Source organism: Pygoscelis adeliae, unplaced genomic scaffold, assembly GCF_000699105.1.
Source record: "Pygoscelis adeliae isolate BGI_AS28 unplaced genomic scaffold, ASM69910v1 Scaffold410, whole genome shotgun sequence".
In the NCBI taxonomy this organism is placed as follows: domain Eukaryota; kingdom Metazoa; phylum Chordata; class Aves; order Sphenisciformes; family Spheniscidae; genus Pygoscelis; species Pygoscelis adeliae.
The window spans coordinates 639,401-658,516 of record NW_008823913.1 but is presented as its reverse complement, the minus strand read 5'-3'; the positions used below and the strand labels follow the sequence as shown (position 1 = coordinate 658,516).

Sequence of the window (19,116 nt, the reverse complement as noted above, 5' to 3'; positions counted from 1 at the left end):
CTTTTGAGGTCGGTTTTGTGCTGATACCTGTATTTCATGACTGCGCTATATACAACCGGCTCTGGCTTGCTCTGTTAGACACAAGTCAAGCGGTGCCGTGTTTGTGAGTGCACATTTGCGCTGTAGTCACTCTCAACATCTAGCGGTATGTGAAATGCAGAGGGGCCAAATTCTGTGGTGGGCCAGGGGAGGGTAAATAAGGGCAGGATTGAGGGGGAGGGATGAGCACGCTGTATGAGCAAGTTGTCTAAGTATTCTCTGAAACCCTTATCTAACATACCCTAGTTGTTCTAACCCTTTCCATTGTAAGAATCTCATGGAGGCAATGAGTTTTATAAGAACAGAGTCATTGAGAGGTGGCATGAAATACATCCATCTTCATTTCCTAGCTTATGAAATCGGGATACTGTTCTCCCTGCTCACAGTGGGTGTCTGCAAATCACTCTCAGGTGTCAGGATGAAAGTCCTTGGATAAGAGCAAGGATGGATGATAGGAAAACATTTCTAACATCTGCTGAGCTCTGTCTTACAGTTGTCTCCAAGGGCAGGGACAGAGCTGCTACTGATTCCCAGCGTGATAGATGTCACCACGTGGTTCAGCATGCAGCTGTCTGACACCGGGAAGCAGAACAAGAGGTGAATTTAGGCGAAATTTTATTAGCTGTAGATTACCTTTCTCTTTGGCTTAGCACGAAGTGGTAAGTCCAAGGTGGAGAACATGGACTTGGCTCAGAGCATGGGGCTTTCTTCTACATAGTTTGTTTTCAAGACTGTCTCTAACTGAAGGGTTTTTTTAAAATCTGCTCACAGCAGAAATTTGGTGTGTAGGTTCCCAGCCTAGGAGTGAAGAATGATGATGAATGACTTAAGGAAGCCATAAAAAGGCAAAAGGTAAATGTCGGTGTTTTCTTTGTAATCAACTGATGATCTTTTTGTCTATAATGGGACAGTAATTGTCCAAATAATTTTTTTTTTAAAAAAAGGCTACAGATTTGACAAAAAAAAATTATCTCTAATTTCATGTGTTGAAAAAGGAGAATCCATTAAATTACATTCTCAAAAAAAGGGTATTTTCAGATGTTGTTGAAACAAAATATTTTGCTTGATCTGAAATGAACTTTCTTTCCATATTTTGAGTTGTCAAACACCTTGAAATGCCAAGCACATTTTTGGTTCAATTTGAAACCATATCTGTATCTATATATATTTAACTTCTGAAATCTCTTTCAAACAAAGAACATCCTTTATTTGCTCAGCACTTTAATAATACAGGACACTATCTTCCCAATAAGCTGAAGCTAATATTTACAGTGTTCGATTGTGAGGACACTTTTAGCTCTTCGCGAAAAATACTACCAAATGTATATGTGTATTTTTGCATTCTTATGCTAGATGGAATGTGTCCTATCTAGTTCAAAGAATAAAAACATGCCTAGCAAACTCTTTTATATGCCACCATCAATACGTTTCTGTTGGTTTCATTATATAAGAGAACAAAAAAAAATTTTAAAAAAATCCTCCAAACAAAAGGATTTGTCAACTAAAGCCTTAGTCTAAATCTTTGTAACTGGGAATAACTGGTCCTGAAGAAATAAAATGAAAAGAGCCAGACAAGGCTGTGTCTGGTGATACACCTCACTTCAAATTTCCCCGAAGAGGCAACAAATCCAAAAATGTGACAGCCTGCTTTGCAGTCCTAGGATTTGGAGATTCTTTAGGGAGTTGTCCACCAAAATCACGAACAGCCTTTTTCTTTTGTGTTTTACCCAAATCACGTCCCTTTACCAGCTTTTTAGGTGACGTACTAAGCTGTCTGTTCGTATAAAATAGCTTAGTTTGTCAGTCACGTCGCAGCCTATGATTAACGTTATTATCTGTCCATTAATAGCAGCAATAAAGCATTTAAGCAGAGTGAATGACTAGGACATAATAGCAATTTCTTCTGTTGAAGTTCCTCTTCTCTGCCTTTGTGCACTTCCTCTATGGTAGCCAAAAATCATTCCAGACATGTACTGTCCTTTAGTCAGGAAGGTGAAGTCGAAGCATGTTGTAACAGACTCACCAGAGTGTTTTTGCATTTTTTTCACGTTCTTCTTGCAACGCAGGCAGCTGCCAAGGGTAGCTGTGCCGAGGCGAAAGGGCAGTGTAGTCAGAGGCGTGTTTTCCAAACTTGAGAGACATGTTTCAGGTAGCCTATTCTAGTTGCTCATGGGCAACTCCCCTCCTTCGGCACCTTCCTATAGCACTGGTTATGTTTTGCCCGGGAGGAGAATCTTAATTGTGGGTTTGTCATCTGAAGTAAATAAGCATTCCCAGTGAAAGCCATGCTCGCACACATCTGCATCTTATGATTATTAAGGATTTGGCACTTATTGTGTAAAACAGGATGTCATCTGAATTCAATAATCATGTGTTGGTTTAGTGAGCAGGTGCTTATTCCCACCAGATGAACTTGTCCAGTATAAGCAGGTGATGATTTGTGCTTTTTTTTAATATAAATTGCACGTTTAGTTTGCTGATCTGATTTAGAATGGGTGTGTGGGAAAGGATGTCTGGGACTACGATAATGATTTGTTAGTACTTCTGCTAGCAAACTATTCTTTTCCTTATTGCTCACCGCTGATATTTTATGAATTATCCTCCTAGAGATCAGTTTTCAGTATAAATTCTACCTCCAGCTTGAGTTCTGCTAATCAGAGTACAGGAGAGAATGCTTTAATACAGTGTCACTAGACTGGCTGGTTTCTGTACTTACGAGAGATGGGTTCACACTATTCCTTACAGCAGTATTATCTCTGCTGTACACTTAAAGCACTAAGACTTAGTGAGATTTATAGAACTATTAAGAATGAGTTATCAGGTATATCTCCTGGATGATAATATTCATCGTCCTGTGTTCATACAACCGCTCCCGTGGGAAGGTCATAGAGGAGGAACAAGATAGAATTAATGCTTTGAAAAACAAGAGTGCGCCCCGCATCATCAATACCTCTGCAGGTCACGGCTGCCAAACGTGAATTTAAAGAGCGCTCCCGAGAGACGGAAACTCTCACAGCTCCCCGAGTGCTGAACACCCAGCGTCAGAACTCAGTGAGTTGTTTCTGCTCACTTCTGCCTTTTTTTCCAGCGACGTTTGCCTCGCTTTCTCTCCTTTTTTCATCGGCACTGCCCCGGAGATGGTTATGTAGCAGGGCTGTGGAGAACTCGCACCTCTCGTCTCACGTAGCTTCCTTAGAGGTCCTGGTGAACGACCATCTCTGCTGGTGAGGCTTCTCCGCTGCCTAGCTGCTTCAGGTGCCAGCGCTTGAACAAATCAAGTCTTTTGTCCGCCAGCCACCGAGAAGCCGACTGACAAATGTGCCTCATCTAAGTTGGCTTTACAGTGTGGCCGCAGCTCTCTGACTGTCCATGGTGTCGCTTTGTACCCGTAACACTGAGTCCTTGTGACCTCTCAGAACCATGTTCAAAGCTGAATTTAAGCTGACACACCAGAAGTCTTCATGGTCTAAAATATTAGTAATTAATCTGAGTTTGTAGTGTTTCTGCATTAGAAGAAGCTTTTACTTCAATAGCCTCTTTTAGAAAGTGTTATTCTAAGTAGATCAGCATGCTAAAATTTGCATTGTAAAAGATTGTTTTGGAACAAAGCAGGATCTAATGAGCATATAGTAAATCCCTTGGCTCTACAGCAGAGTCACAATAAGCATAATAGCTCTCACTGAATGAATTCTGTGCGGCCTAAAAGCTTTTTTCTTTAAAATGAAATAGCAACCACGCAGGATTTAGTGCAGACAATAGGCAAAGATCACTTAAGGGGCTGTTGTGGAAAGGGAAAACAAATGAGGACGACTCCACTTAGGGTCCTTTGAAAAGACCCTTTGTGATCACTTCATTAGACAGTCTGTTTCAATATTTTCTTATTCAAGAATGACTTTATTCTAATAGAAGCATCAATAAATTCCATTCTTTATTCTTCCTCCCTGTGGTCTCAGCTAAAATGCCAGGAAGCATTTTATCATTCTTTTCAGCCTTCTTACTGAAGGCTGAACACGCAGGAAGGATTATTTCTTTAGCAAAAGACTAAAAGTGTGGACTAATAGTGTTACACAAGAAAGATGAGAACTCACTTTGAGGGGGGGAAAGTTGAACAACTTTTGCCTTTTACTTTCATCCTGGCTTAGCTTAGGTAACAACTGAAGGGAGATGCTATTAGAGGTTCTGCCTAGTTTTAGGCTGATGTGTTTGCCTGCCTGTTAGAAGAGGTGCCTTTCAGTTACACGCTTGCTGTCTGCCCTTTCTGCAAAGTTAGAAGTAGATCATTGCCGAGACATACTAGCACAGGCACCCTAAACATTGTGAAAACCATTTCATTTGCCATTTTGAAGAAAGTTAATTGAAATCAGACTATTGAGACAATGTTGAAAGGTTGCCCAGAGAGGTTGTGGAGTGTCCATCGTTGGAGATATTCAAAAGCTGCTGGGACATGGTCCTGGGCAACTGGCTCTACGTGGCCCTGCTTGAGCGGGGCGGGGGGTGGACCAGATGACCTCCAGAGGTCCCTTCCAGCTTCATCCATTCTGTGATTCTGTAATTCAGCTGCCACGTGCGTTGATGTATATGACTCCAAACTTGCTGTATCATTTTTTCTTGTTTTCCTTCTGAGTTCAAAAAGTTTAAATCTGAAAATTGGTGTTATGAGTAGACCAATTCCAGAGGTTACTAGTGTGGGTGTTATAATTCTAGGACCTGGCTTTGGCAAAGGCTTTTAATTTTGCTTCTGGGTTGGAGGTCCAATTTTTGCTTTAATTTAGTCAGAGGAAATAATCCCTGTTCACCTGAGACACCAAATTAAAATGGGAAGGGGTTTGAAACACAAAAAACCTCTTCCCCTCAAAAGCTCAAAGGCTGTCTTCATTTGACTACAGATCCAAAGCCCAAACCTAAACTAGGTGCATACAAACCCCATCTAAATATGACAATCTTTGACTTTAGCTCTATCTCAGATGTGTTTTAACTAGTTCATGTGATGGGTTTTAACCAAATCTGCTCCTCTGTACTCGCCACTTTTTTTCCCACTGAGGAGATGATGATCTTGAAAAGTTGATTTCTGAAGGAGCTGTTGCTTTATGAACAGTGTCCATAGGTGACAACCCGGGCTAGGGCAAGGGTGGAATTGGCCTCAGATCAAAAGCACAGTGTCCTGCTACGTTATGAGAAGGACTGATTTTTGTTAATACAGAGCCTTGTAAACCTCAACGGAATTAAACTACTAATGGGCCAAAGGCATATGATGACTAAGTGCCAGTTACTATTTTTAGGTAAGACTTTCCGATAGGAGTCGAAGGCTTAGAAAGCCATACTGCAAGTATCAGCATGGTTAATAGGCTGAATGCCTCTCAGTTTGTTCAGGCAGTGATCAAGTAGCTGAGTGACTGAGGATTATACTGATCTTGACATAGATTAGTGGAAACTGAGACAGCAATGACAAGTGTGATCAATGCAGTTATTTTATAAGTGATGTTTTTTAGAAAGTGCCCCAGTTCTGTTCTCTGTGAGTTAGTTTTGTACGCTTCAAGGGACTTTTATGGAAGTGTCGTGTGAACACCTACACATGTCAAGCAAGGCATCCCTACTCTGACCTTCAGTATTCTTGCTAATCTTCTCCTGGCACCTGACTGTGTGCTTCAACCTGGTTTGGACTGCTGCTGTGCTCAGCTGATCTAGTCTTGAGCCTCTTTTAAGTAGTGTCCAAGCGAGCACTGGACTACGGCCGTTAGTATACTGGTTCTTGTGTTTCAGGAGAAGCTTCTGAATTGACTAGTCAGCATTACTTGGTGGTTTGGTGCAGGTTAGTAAAGCTCAGAGTCTGGCAAAACAGGTATTTTCCTAAGAACTTAAATGCTGCAGGAGCTCAGCTGCAGATTTTCTGATGTAAGCTTAATGTACATATGTCTTTATCCCTTGCTGAGACTTGAATTTAGAGGGAGATTTTCTCTATGGTCTTTTGGGATAAGTGAGAAGAAACAACCTAAAGCAATCACATGACTGAGAGGTGAGGAACAAGGATGATGGGCTGGTCTTTAATGCCATTTCATGCATCCCATGTGGATTGTATTTTGCAAGGCCAATTTGTTGAATTTTAACAGAGTACAAACAGTGTCTGTGCTGACAGATTTGCAGAAATGACTGACAGCCGTTCTATTGATTTGGGAAAAATTTGAGTAAATTTGTAAGAACGCAGAAAATGATTCTCATCAAATGCGTTCTTAAAGAATATGTTATGAGGAGCATCTGCCTGGGACAATTACCAAACTAAATTAAAGATACCACGTTGCATTTACTTTATACAAGGAAAAATGATTTGGGATTGCAAAAGCCAATGTATCTGGTATTAGACCAGGAGAAGATATTTGCAGCCTCTTTCAGACTTGAGGAGAATTCAGAGGAAGTAGAGTTATTATCTCTAGTCTGTGAAATTTAAGGGTATGCCTCAAAGCAATCTCTTTTCTATGTCTGTCATTTATGTGATAGGAGCTGTTAACATCTCCTGGAGCATTTTGAGGTGCCAAAATTCATTCATTTGCTAAGAAGAACAAGTCTTTGAAAATTAAAAACTTGCCCTTATATAGGCTGTCCTTTCTCCCTATTCCCATTCCTCAGTGCTTCCTCTCGTGTCAGACCCTAGTGCCATCCCTAAGCAATGACGTCAGTGAGGTTGACGGTAGATAAACAGTGCTTATCTGCACCTAAGGTCAGCCATACAGAACGTACCAAGGTTTGCTGTACACTATGCCTGTGAGGTTGCCTGCTTTGTTATTACCTCTTAAGCTGCCATCTCCCAAAATTCTGCTCCTTAAGTGCTTTCTGGGACTAACAGATCATCTCCCCCAGCCTTTTCCACCTGAGGGACATGCTGACAGAGATCATGTCCCCAGCAGAGGGGTGAGCCACTGTCCCCTGCGTGGCACCTGGTACATTGCTGCAGCTGCATCAGTCGGGATCGGTGGAGGCTCTGGATAATTCTCCTGGTGCCCCTCTTGGGCAGCTACCCTGGAGCAGGCAGGCATCCAGGGAACTTGTGCCGGCAGGGGCAGATATCATGGTCGCCAGAAGCAGGCTCTGCTTTGCAGCCATGTGAATCCTAGGAGCTCAGGGCTGGGAACGAGGAGCAGGCTCCAGAGCCCAGTGATGGAAGTCTGCTACCTGCATAAGCTCTCCTAATATTTCTTTTAGACCTGGCTGCATTTTGCCATCACTTCAGCCTCGTGCTTAACTCCTGCTGTGCTCTGCTTGGCTGTGAAGCCTTCTCACCAGCTCCTCGGGCAACAGCCCTATCAGAGCAGGTGGCCTTTGACCAGCATCACTGCAGTTATAGATGAACTTTCCTAGTGGCAAACAAGAATTGCTGAACCACCTTGGTTTGGGGTAATATTTTAGTCTTTGCCATCCCAGTTAATGCATATTTTTTAAATCCGGATATAAAGCATGGCCTATGCAGTGTTGCATGTGCGGCTATCCTATGCGGTAGCAGTCTGCTGCTGTTTCTCTGAAGGTTTTTTGCAATTTCCATCCCCCACCACCAAGACATTTCACAGTCTGGAATTTTCCTTGCAGCAGGGAATTCTACTTTCCACATAAAATCACCAGTTTCTTCCCTAGACATGCTTTTTTCCAAAGGTGCAATATTCTTTGGGAAGATTGTGCAAAATATGGGTTTACAGAGATTGGATTAGTACTTAAAGTATATGGGACATTTTTAATATCATTTTAAATCCTATCTTCTCCCTCCCATAGCAGCTAGTCTATAAATTTATTGGACTTAGTTCTTTACACACAAAGTTTATCTTTACAGCAAGATAGCAGTTGCTGAGTGCAAGCTTCTCTAGAACATGTTTCAATTTCTTCACGCTTATCTATTTTCTTCTGTAAGAGGGTTAGCAGAAGGGTTTTATCTTCTCACTACTGTCACATCTGAGATCTTAGCTGGCTTGAGGGTCTATGGAACCTCTAAGAAATATGTGAAGGAAAACCTCTAAATTTGCCACTGAAGAGCCACCAGAGAAATTTAAAAAAACGTGCATCAGTTGAGTGTCTCATTGCAATAACATTATAGTCCCACTGCCTTTTTTCTCTGAAAGCAATTAGTCTGTAAATATTAGAAAACCCCAAGGGAACAAACTAAGAGGTCAAACTCCAATCAGTTCTAACAAATTTTAAAGGCTAATCAAGTATCTATGATGATTATTTTTTTTTTTTTACTTTTCTACAAAGAAAAAGTGCCATTTTGAATCTGCCATGAAACCTCACATAGACTCTGCAAGAGGATCTAACAACACACCCTTGAACTCTATTGTAGTAGTTTTGGGAAAAGCAGCCAGCTTCCAAGTGTTCATCACTGGGGCAACTGAAATATTAATAATAATCATAAAGAGGTAATACTAGATCCAAACATACACTAAAGACTCGTATGACCGCGTCTGCTCTATCCTCCATATCTATGCTTCTGTCTTCAAACGAAATTCATGCTGCATGAGCCAGGAAAAAAGAACAGGAGGAGAGCCCCAAGTGAAATTCAGCCCTCCAAAATCAATGGTCCACAAATGGTTCTGTGTGTTCCCAGCCTTCCAGGGCAGCAAGGGCAGCGGGGTCCAGGTATTTACACACCTACGTTAATAAGACTATCCTAGTGACAGAATTAGCTTTTACGTGTGAGATTTTGTCACACTCCCTATATATCTGCTATTAGCGGATTATCTATAAACTGCTGTTAGCAGGAGTTGAAACCAAAAAGGCAGGGACTGTAATAGAGAGAATGTCGTGATCAGTAAAGCAAGGACCCCTTTGGGTCCTGTAATTTGCAAGCATTGGTCAGAAGTTTATCCTGAAGTCTCTGACAAAACATATGATCTGTGGATTTTGAGATGTGATTTCTTCCTTTTTTTTAATTCTTTTTTTTTGGCAGCTAAAAGTATCTCTGATGTAAGCTGTTTTGTCCCAGTGTGGAAACATTTTTGCTCTGTAAGTACACCATTAAATAGCACAGGCTATTTTGAGAAATGAGTTGGGACTTTTTTAAACCATAATTATGGCTGTCTTTTAAAGATGATGATAAAAATGTAGTTGAACAAAATGAGACCACGTGATTAATTTTTCCATATGACGTGTTTGATTATGACAGCTCCCTAGTTTCTAACAGCTTCCTATGTGAAGTGAAAAATAGAGAGAGCACTTTATCTAGCACATCTGATTAAATATGATTCTCTAGTCAGCACTGAGAATACGTGGAAGAAAGAATATCCATAAAACCCCATTAGAAAACAAGAAAATGTCAGGCTACAAATTACTTTGAAAAATCAGTTTTCAGTGAACTATGTAAAATGTCAATATCAGAGATGTAAGAACCAAAATCGTGCTATATTCATGCTAATTTTTTGTTTCTAGAGTGGGCACTAGAAGAGTTGCCACATCCATTAAGGACTGGAGTATAAGTAGAGAGTTCCTGTGTTTCAGATGGAAAAAGATCTTATTGTCATGGTTCAAATTTACCTTGAAGAATCCCTTCTGATTCATACCTTGTTGGTCCGTGGCTGACTGGAAAGAGAGGCTGAAACTACAGCATCATCTTCCTCCGCATGTCTTTAATGTTAAGAGTTATCTTTCTGTTTGACTTCGTCAGAGTAGGAATTTTCCTGTGACTTTGCTGTACACGTGGATTTTCTTTTACACAGCGGTGTTAAAGGAGCTGAGGAGGGTCCAGCGGTACCTGCTGTTGTGAATTTACTGCCTCGGTTGCGTGTCCTCCTGCCCTTCAGGTATTGCAACTTTTGCCAGAAAGTACTTAGACTTTTTTCACCTTGAGGAACCACAATTTAATCACCCTGTCAGATCCCCTCATTTGGATGGTCTGTCGCAGTGATTTAAGACATCTTTAACTCCAGGCTACGTGCACTCCAAGAAGGGCCGTGAGCCCACTGGCCTCCTTAAAGTTTGATGGGCAGGTTTTTGAGGCTTTTCCAGCTGAGAAATTAAAGCAAAAATACTTCTGTGGAAAAGGCTGTGCTTTGACAAAATCTCTAAATGTTGTCAAAAGATTGTGTTTTCCTATTTTTGCAACAAAGGTTTGGGGTTTCAGTTTAAACTGACCTTTTAGATTGAAATATGCTTATACTAAAAAAAGCTTTTAACGCCAAACAGACCTTCTGAAAATCATTAGCTGTTCAGTTTAATAAAAACATTTTGGGGGTAGTTTTTTTGGTGGAGGAAGGTAGAGGTGACAAAGAGCCTGTGTTTCAACTAGTGAAAACATTTAAGATTGATGTTATTCTTGACAATTTACGTCAGCAAAATTTCTGAAACATGTGGAAATTCTTTCATGATAGGAAAATCTTTTCCAGTCCTGCCTGTAGGTGTGTGTGGGTGGTCTAGAAGACATCCGTCTTTGGTAGGCTTTGCTTTGAAAATTGAAGAAAATCGGAGATCCCTGACTTTTAAGAATTCCCACGCTGGGATATCATAAAACAGGGATATCTGAGCTGCTTTTAAAAACTCCTCCGTCACTTCTGTTGCCTTCACGCAGAAAGGAAGTCTGAAATCTGAAAGGCTCCTTCTATGAAGTGCTGCTCAGGTGGAGTTCAGAACCGTTTCTATAAAACATCAGAGTCCGGCTCTAGCATACGGGTTTCGTTTCAGGATGTGCTGAACATCCACCTCCAGTGCTGTCTCTGGCAGAAACCACTGCAGAAATGCCAGGTAACGGGCTCTGCTGGGCACATTAGAAATGAGGGGACCCTGCTGCCACACGCGTGTTTTAAAGCTGATTCTTTCCAGTTTCTTACTGCTGGAAGATGTAGACAGTAATTATTTCTTTCAGCAAAGGACCACTGGAAGGGCCACAAGTTCTTGGAAGCAGATAAAGCACAAAGCTGCTACAACACAGTTGCAAGGTGTACAGTAATAGTCCCTTCTGGCACCACCTCCCGCTTGCTAACTATGAACAATGGGCTCAAAGTCTCAGATTATTGCCAATTCCATTAATTGCTTGTTTTTCTGTATTACTAGAGAGCAGGACTAATCCCAGCTCTCTTCTGGAAAAGTGAGCCAATGTTTACTCAGCTAGTTTTAAAGGAGGTGGAGACCGAGGTGTTGCAGACGCCTGGTTCACTCCGTGTCGGAGTTGCCTTGGCATCTGTAAACTTGCAGTGTTTGCACCAATGGACAGAACCGGGGTGTCCATTAAAAGAGGCTGTGAAATTGTTAGCAAAGGGAAATTGCTTGGAAGCAAATCCCCCCCACGCTGAAGTCCTCTTTATACTACTACATGTTCTTGGATAGCTCATTCCTCCAGCTGCTTGAATCAAAGCTGTATTTGATGGAAAGAATAGTTGCAACAGAGAGCCTGAAGCTTTTATTTTTCTCCATCACTGAGCACCAAGGTGTTTAAACTGCAAAACTCACAGCAGGATACAAAGTTCTTGAGGATCACGATCTTACTTTCCAGTCTAAGTTTTCTAAGTTAAGAGAGTTAACCGCCTCCTTAGCTGTGCCTTTGTAAAATGCCATTTTCATTTTTACCTACTGATTTTGCTTTTACTGAGATAATTTGTACCAAATTAAATAACCATGTGCGGTCGGCTTAGTGTACAAAATGTCATACATAAACTTGTGGAGCTATTTGTTTGTGTGTTTTGACTGAAACAATGAATAATCTCTAGTCTTAGTTACTTGTAGACTGCAGGCACCCCCTTCTCCTGACACCCCTAAAAGCACGCGTAAGAACGGCCACAAAATACTGGAATTTCATTGCCGCTTTTGGCAGGAATCATTTCACTCGTTAGTCAGTAAACATGTATTTTCAAAAACCAGAATAGCTGAAGGTAGTGCGGAGTGCCTTTTGATTTACCGAGCACTGAGTCCGTGGGGAGTGAAGAGCCCTCCCTGTAAGCAGTGCGAGCACCTTGGGAGCTGCAGCTGCCCTGCTGCAAACGGCTCACCGAAGTGTGAAATCCCACGACGCTTCTGAGCTCTGACATTCACTCAGCAGGGCATGACACAATGGGGAACGGGTCTGACTGCAGAGCTGGAGGCCATGTCAGCAATGTGCTGTGTATGTATTCCCGTAACTTAGGAACTGATCAGCCCAGCGGTCCAGCCAGCTCTGCATCCTGCTTCAGCGGTGACCAGGCTTGTTCTTTGACCTTTTTGATTTGATTGAGTTTCACATTTTACTTTGCCTCACCTCCTTTCCTCATTCCCCAAACACCTGGATTTTGGTCAAAAGTGTTGGTTTCTTTTTGTTGGTGGTGGTTTCTTTTTGTTGGTGGTGGTTTCTTTTTGTTGGTGGTGGTTTCTTTTTGTTGGTGGTGGTTTCTTTTTTTTTGTTTGTTTGAAACTGTACTTCCTTTTTAGGTTGTTAATAATTTACTCAAAAAGAAAAAAGATGACATTTGTTCTAAGACATTTTCTGGATTTTTTTTTTTTTTAGGAAACCAGTATTTTTTAAAAAATCCTATTAAAAATGACAGTTTGGACCTTTAGCAACGAGTACTTGTGGGAAAATATATTTCCTCAGAAAATTTCTTCTTTTTGGCAAGAGTTAAAGCATAGCAATTTATTAGCCTTTTTAAATCATGTACCCAACCTGCATTCCGAGAACTTTGGTGATGCACAGTTCAGGTCATGGTAGACAAGAGACTGCCTCATCTCAGTTTTTCTTTGATGCATAGCATATGATGTCTGATTGACTACTGTATAATAAATGGTAAACACTTTTCTGTAGGACAGCCATATCTCAGGTGTACAGGAATAGCTAATAATTGGTGCCAGTAAATCATTGTAGCGCAGACCATGAACATTATCATTCAGTTTGTAATTTACCCCTGATGTGGGTACTTGTTCTTCTTAATACTTAATACGTCTGTTTATAGAAAAGTTGATTGAGATAATTAGCAGTAAAAATGCTAAGGTAACACGGCTATGGTAACATTTATATTGCTATCAATTTTGTTTATAGCAGCCTAAAGAGCAATACTGAAATTAGAAATTAACTACAATTAGCAAATAAATTGAGTGTCTCTTGGAATTACTTGATCGTGTCTTAGAACGTTGCACAGTGTGACACTCGCGGAGGCAAAGCCGAGTCCCTGGGCCGTAGCAGCCGCACTGAGTCAAGGAGCACACAAAGCAGAAGCCTGTTTGCTTCTCTGCTGTTGCTGCTTATCAGCTGGCGCTACTTCTGTGCCCTGCCCAGGGCATCTTTTGAGCCTGTATCTTACCTTACCTTCAATGGAGCCTGGGCTGTCGCCCCAACTGTTGCCCTCCAATACAGGTTTGATGAGTGCATGCTGCGAAGCCAGAAACTATTTATAAGTTCACTATTGGGGCTTTGCCTCTCCATGGGGGAACAGAAGGCTGAGTTTGCTTTTCAGCAATGTGCACCCTTGTAGGGACCGGCTCAGAGTGGGTGTCGGTCTCTTCTCCCAAGTAACTGGCGATAGGACGAGAGGAGATGGCCTCAAGTTGCGCCAGGGGAGGTTTAGATTGGACGTGAGGAAAAATTTCTTTACTGAAAGAGTGGTTAAACATTGGAACAGGCTGCCCAGGGAAGTGGTGGAGTCACCATCCCTGGAAGTATTTAAAAGACGGGTAGATGAGGCGCTTAGGGACATGGTTTAGTGGGCGTGGGGGTGTTGGGTTGATGGTTGGACTCGATGATCTTGGAGGTCTTTTTCCAACCTTAATTATTCTATGATTCTAGGTCTTTCAGTCACCATTCAACTTCCACGTTCTCAGTAAATGAACCTCGAAACACACAGTTAACGTTGGCAACTCAGTGTGAGAGGAATTACTTGGGTTGGAAATGTGTTGTTATCCCAGAAGATGAGTCATAGATATGGAAGTGTCAGTTTGGAGGGACTTGGGCATCATTTTACGCTCGCAGGTAGAAATAGTTTGCTCCCCACAGTAAGGCACTTTAAGAACTCTGCTTGATAAATGCTATATAGGTGCATGTAATTATTTTTCTGGCATAATTTCATAGATGTGGGAAGAAATGGGTTGTTTGCTACTGTTAAAATGGGTCATTAAATACAGTTTGGAGGATGAAAAGAGGAGGAGAATCAACCAGTTTCAGGGGCAGCCACTGACTCACCTCTCTCATCTGTTTCATGCGGTAAAACTTTCCTTGTTCTTTCATCCTTCATTGTATTTCAGAGACTTCTTGCGATTAGAGGCAGACAGGCAATGGTTTTCTGAATCACACGTGCCTTTCAATTCTGTGTCCAGCAGGGAGAAGGTGGTCCTAAACCTCCCCATCGTCTTGATTCAGACACAAGTCTTGAGTCTTCATCTAAATCTCACATGACTGCTCCTAACTACTGGGATCTTGGCTGGTTTCAGGTGCACATGCTTGGTTGTACTACTGGAAGTCTTTTGTTTTGTGTAAGATTAAGTAATCATTGGGCTGGAAAGGGAGAGGACAAGAGCTTGACTCTGTACTTAGCAGTGCACTGAAAGGGGGTGGGGATGCAGAGTCATGTCCATGCTCCACTGAACAGCAACTAATCCGTATGAAGTGAAACAGGAGACCTTGTCTGGCCTGAGAAGAAATGACCCATAGTCGAGCAGACATGGCATTTATCTGGGATATGGAGAAATGGTGGCGTGATGTTGTACACCTGGTGATACACGACGATCTAACTGCCTCCTCGCCCATACGCTGTACATCCAGTTCTCTTTCTCTGGGATTGGAAATCCCATCCCAACCCTGGGAAACATCCCCCACTGGGGTTAAAAGTTACGTATTCCCAGAAAAAAACAAGTCATCTGGGGTAGATTAGCATCTTCACAGGAAGCAAAATTTCCTTGATTATTTCCTGGCTGTTTCCTTCCTTCCGACTCTTCAGCAGATTTTGCCTCTTTAAAGAGCAAAATGGGGCTGAGGGGTAGGGGAAAGAAGCGACTGAACGTAAATGTAAAGCAGTGCAAATTCACGCTGACTGCTGAGCACCAAAGATCCTGGCTGACAGGGTGAGCATTGTCTGGCCTGAGGCTGCTGCTGCCTTTTTTTGTTGTGCTTTCTTCAAAGCCAGGTGTCTGAGTTCCCTGTGGATTTCATCTGGGGAGAATTTATCGCTGATAAATAACTGTTTGTGTTGAATTTATAGATGAGCTAAACTGTTTCCTTTAATGTTGCAGTTTAGTACCTTTTTCTTTTCAGGTTTGCATGAACGCTGGCATTTGAAGGAAATAAATCTGTCGCTCAGATAATGTATTTGCCCTTGGTACCAACATATATAAATAAAAATTACAAGGTCATTAGCCATATCAAGAGAAAGAAAAATGTGCTGTGCACTAAACAGCTGACTTCCAGGATGGGTTGGGCAAATAGCAGTATACTAAAATGTACTGCTCGTTTCCTCTTCTGATCATGAAAATCAGCTTATTCCTTTCTTTTTTGTAGCACTTCCCCTTTGCACTGGAAACCCTCAGCATATGTCAGTCCAACTTTGAGCAGTGTGTTTTTCAGTGTATTTTATTTATCAAATGCAAATTCTAGTGGCCAGTGATTTCCTACAGCAAATAAATATTACCTAACGAAGTATTAAAAAAAAAAAAAAAGCTAAACTGGAGGAGATTGCTTGGGAAGTGGCAGATAAAATAATTTATCTTTATCCCTGAGAAGGCAGGTTAGGTGGAGAACTGCCCCAGTATTGTTCTGGAGTGTATCTTGTCTGGAAATGAGCTCTTATGCTCAGTAAAAGGCAGCCTTGGGAAGCAATGGATTATTACTTATATTTTAATATCTTTTATTTATTTCAGCTAGGTGTAGTACTAGGTGCAGACCTGAGAGAACTGAAATGCATAAGCTTTGCTCACCCTGCATCATTCCTAATCTCGCTGATTCAAAGAGACAAGTCCTCTTTGTTTCCCACCATGGAGTTCAGACAATAATCAACAGGAAAAAATGTCACGGTATGGGTACGGTGGTGTCTGGGAAGGCTGGGTGATACAGTCTCCAGTCAGCCCCGTCTTCTTCAACTCAGGGGTAGAGAGATAAGTGGTCACTTATTGCTTCTTATGTGAGCAGGCTGCAGGTAAACGTATACAGAATAGTTGCACCAGAGGTTTCTCCTTTCCTCTCTGCCTGGCCGGTAAGCGGCTGAGAGGTGGTAGGAGCACTGGGTGAGAAATGCGTTTGCTGTGCTCACATCCACTACCAAGTGGGGCAGTAACCTCTGTTGTTAAATAAAGGCACGTTTTGGTTAATGGCCAGATTTACCAAGGCATCCTGTGCTAAGACTTGTGTCTTATTCTTGGCTAAAATTTCCATGGGACGTCCTGTACCAGGTAAGTCAATGCTTGTTTCTTCACTTTGAAGGTAGGGCAAAGCATGTTTGTGAAGGGAGAACTGCTGTGCTGAAAATCAGTGAAGCCTGCAGGGGCTGGAATAGAAAAAGAAAAGAATAATTGACTGACTCACAATCAAAGTCTGTTTCCATAATGAGAAAATCAGTGTGTTTCCATGCTTCTTTTTTCTGTTGGTATTGTGCATGTGGGTAATTTGTTTCCTTTCCCAAAGGTAATGTTCTAATCCCTACATAAAAGGCTCTGGCGTTGAATAGGTCATCTGAGAGACTTATGTATGCTAAACGTGTATCAGATTTTTCTGGCAGTGACATTTAAGCTACTAAAAGTTTGTTGATTCGGAGAGCTGATATGGTAACCCCCACATATACAGCACCAAACACAGCCAACTGACTTTTATTGACGTTTCAGTAACAAGCTCTAGGTTAAATTAGTCCCTATGATAGAGGTTACCACCTTATAATTTGTCTTCTGCCTAACGGTCCCAAGAACAGTGACGTTATGGGGAAGGACTTGGATATTTATGGCACCTAAACTTATGTACCTAACACAGCCAGCTGCATTCACCTTGGACTCATCTATAGTCAATGTGAAGAGAGAGGGGTTTCACCCCCAGAGCAGGTCAATGGGGCGATCGTTCTGAATCGGTTGATAGTACCCATCTCCACCTAGGGAACACCCTACATACAGCATCTGAAAAGAAGAAGTTGTACCACCTCAAAAAAAAAAAAAAAAAAAAAGAAAAAAGAAAAGTCACGTCATTGTTTTTCCTCCAACTCTCCCAGGTCTGGCAGTGCGGAGGAAGCATGGAGGTCTTACCCTGTTCTCGCGTGGCACATATTGAACGCACAAAGAAACCCTACAACAACGACATTGATTACTATGCAAAGCGCAACGCCCTGCGAGCCGCTGAGGTCTGGATGGATGACTTCAAGTCGCATGTTTACATGGCGTGGAACATCCCCATGGCAGTAAGTATGGGTCACGCTCTCTCCTGAACATAAACGTGGATGGCTGTTCCTACTTAGCTCTTTGAGGGGAAGGATATTACTACAGTTGTGTGAAGTGGGCTAAGCTTAGGGGGAAGGATGCTTTCATGCTGGTGCGTGCTCAGTACGCAGAGTTCTGCCATATAAACTTGCTTCCTCGGTGTAAGTTTTGGTGTGCGCTCAGGAGCGGTGACACAGATTTATAATTTAACTAGAGCACGATGTTTCAGGTTTATGTGCTTCCTCGGAAGAAGTTGTTAATTTGGGATGCCGTTAAACTTTGAGGTATTCATATGCTACAGTGGTGAGGAGTACAGAAATGTCCATAAATAAATATCATCATTCATCGTGAGACTCAGTAGACCTCACCAGCATAAAAACAAAGTATGTGATAAAAGAATCACATATTAACTAGCTTTATTGTCTACAGACTGAGAGTTGCAATGTGGATGCATTCTGTTTCTTACTGTGCATACGAATTGTAGGTGGCATGTGGGGACCTCTAGGAATCCATGTAGTATAAATATTAGATGAACTGTAGGTTCAATTTATCACTTTAGCATGTGATATACTTACAGAATAATCTCCACCGAGCATAACTCTTTGCAAAAAGAGGTGTATGTTATATCCCGGTCAGGTGGAAGCCGACTGCTGCTGTATCCTTTAGTGGTATTTGCATCCAAATTATTCACGTGAAGGGGCACAAGGGAGAGCAGCTGAGGGGAAGCATACTCCATTCTGTAGGTAATGATGGTTTAGTTAACCCTTATATGAGGGGTTTGTTCAAAGCTGATTGAAGTAAATGGAAACAGGAATGTTCCTATCAGAACAGGAAAATATGCCAACCCTGCAGTGTCTTTGTGAATATTCAGTTATGACCTAGAGTCCGTCAAAGTCACGGGAGTCTTCTTGTCAAAGACTTCATCGGATTGAGTCTGTGTCCTAAATACCTACTTGTACTTTGATACCTAGGTAGTGTATCAAAAGTCATTTTTGTTCATTCCTGTTGTAGTTTTGAAAATACATATACCTAAAGGAGCAATGTTTCATTCTTCTCCATGTGATGTCTGAATATGTCAGAGGTTCACACATGTCTGAATGTCACTTGCTGCTGTTCAGTATTGAACATTGCGCAATGTTGAAAGTTAGGTCTCTGAAGATGTGTTTTGGTGACTTCTTTTGGCATGAGAGGTAATTGCAGAGAATTATTTTGCCTTAACAAGGCAATACTGCATAACTTCCTTCCCACACGAGATTTCCGTGGTAGCAGTAGGAAGACAAAGCAGCATCCATCTAAGTTTTTAGGGGCATTTTGGCCCTGTCTGCATCCATTTGATAAAATGGTAAGTTTCAAATAGAGGAAAAAGAAGTAACCTTGGTAAATTTGTTTGCTTGATGCCTTCTGCAAATGAATTCTGAGAAAAGACAAGGCATTTAAATAAGCATTTACACCAAAATATGATTTCCTTTAATCTCTCTGAGATTACTTATTGATGTAGTTTTCTGCACTGAGCTATACGGCAGTGCTTTAAAAAAAAAAAGGGCACATCTACATTAAGAGACATAAAATCAGCATAAGTACTGAACATTAAAATTTTCTTTCCATAAAATAAATTGATTGATAAAATGTGCATCATAAAAATAACCCCATTAGCCCTCCAGAAAAGGAAGCTAGTGTTAGTGTTCACAGAGTTATTCCACTGTAGTATTCAATCTAGATGACTAAGAAGTACTGTACTGTTATAAGGCATAAGAAAACACTTCA

General features: G+C 41.6%; 1 protein-coding gene across 1 annotated transcript in view; it reads left to right on the top strand.

Moving 5' to 3' along the window:
• The window catches only part of GALNT9 (polypeptide N-acetylgalactosaminyltransferase 9), a 154,976-nt gene that overhangs the window by 121,625 nt on the left and 14,235 nt on the right, over window positions 1-19,116 (top strand). Inside the window, exon 7 of the mRNA XM_009335287.1 lies at window positions 17,148-17,333. Within this exon, the coding sequence (XP_009333562.1) occupies window positions 17,148-17,333 (186 nt within the window). The remainder of the gene's footprint in view (window positions 1-17,147; window positions 17,334-19,116) is intronic.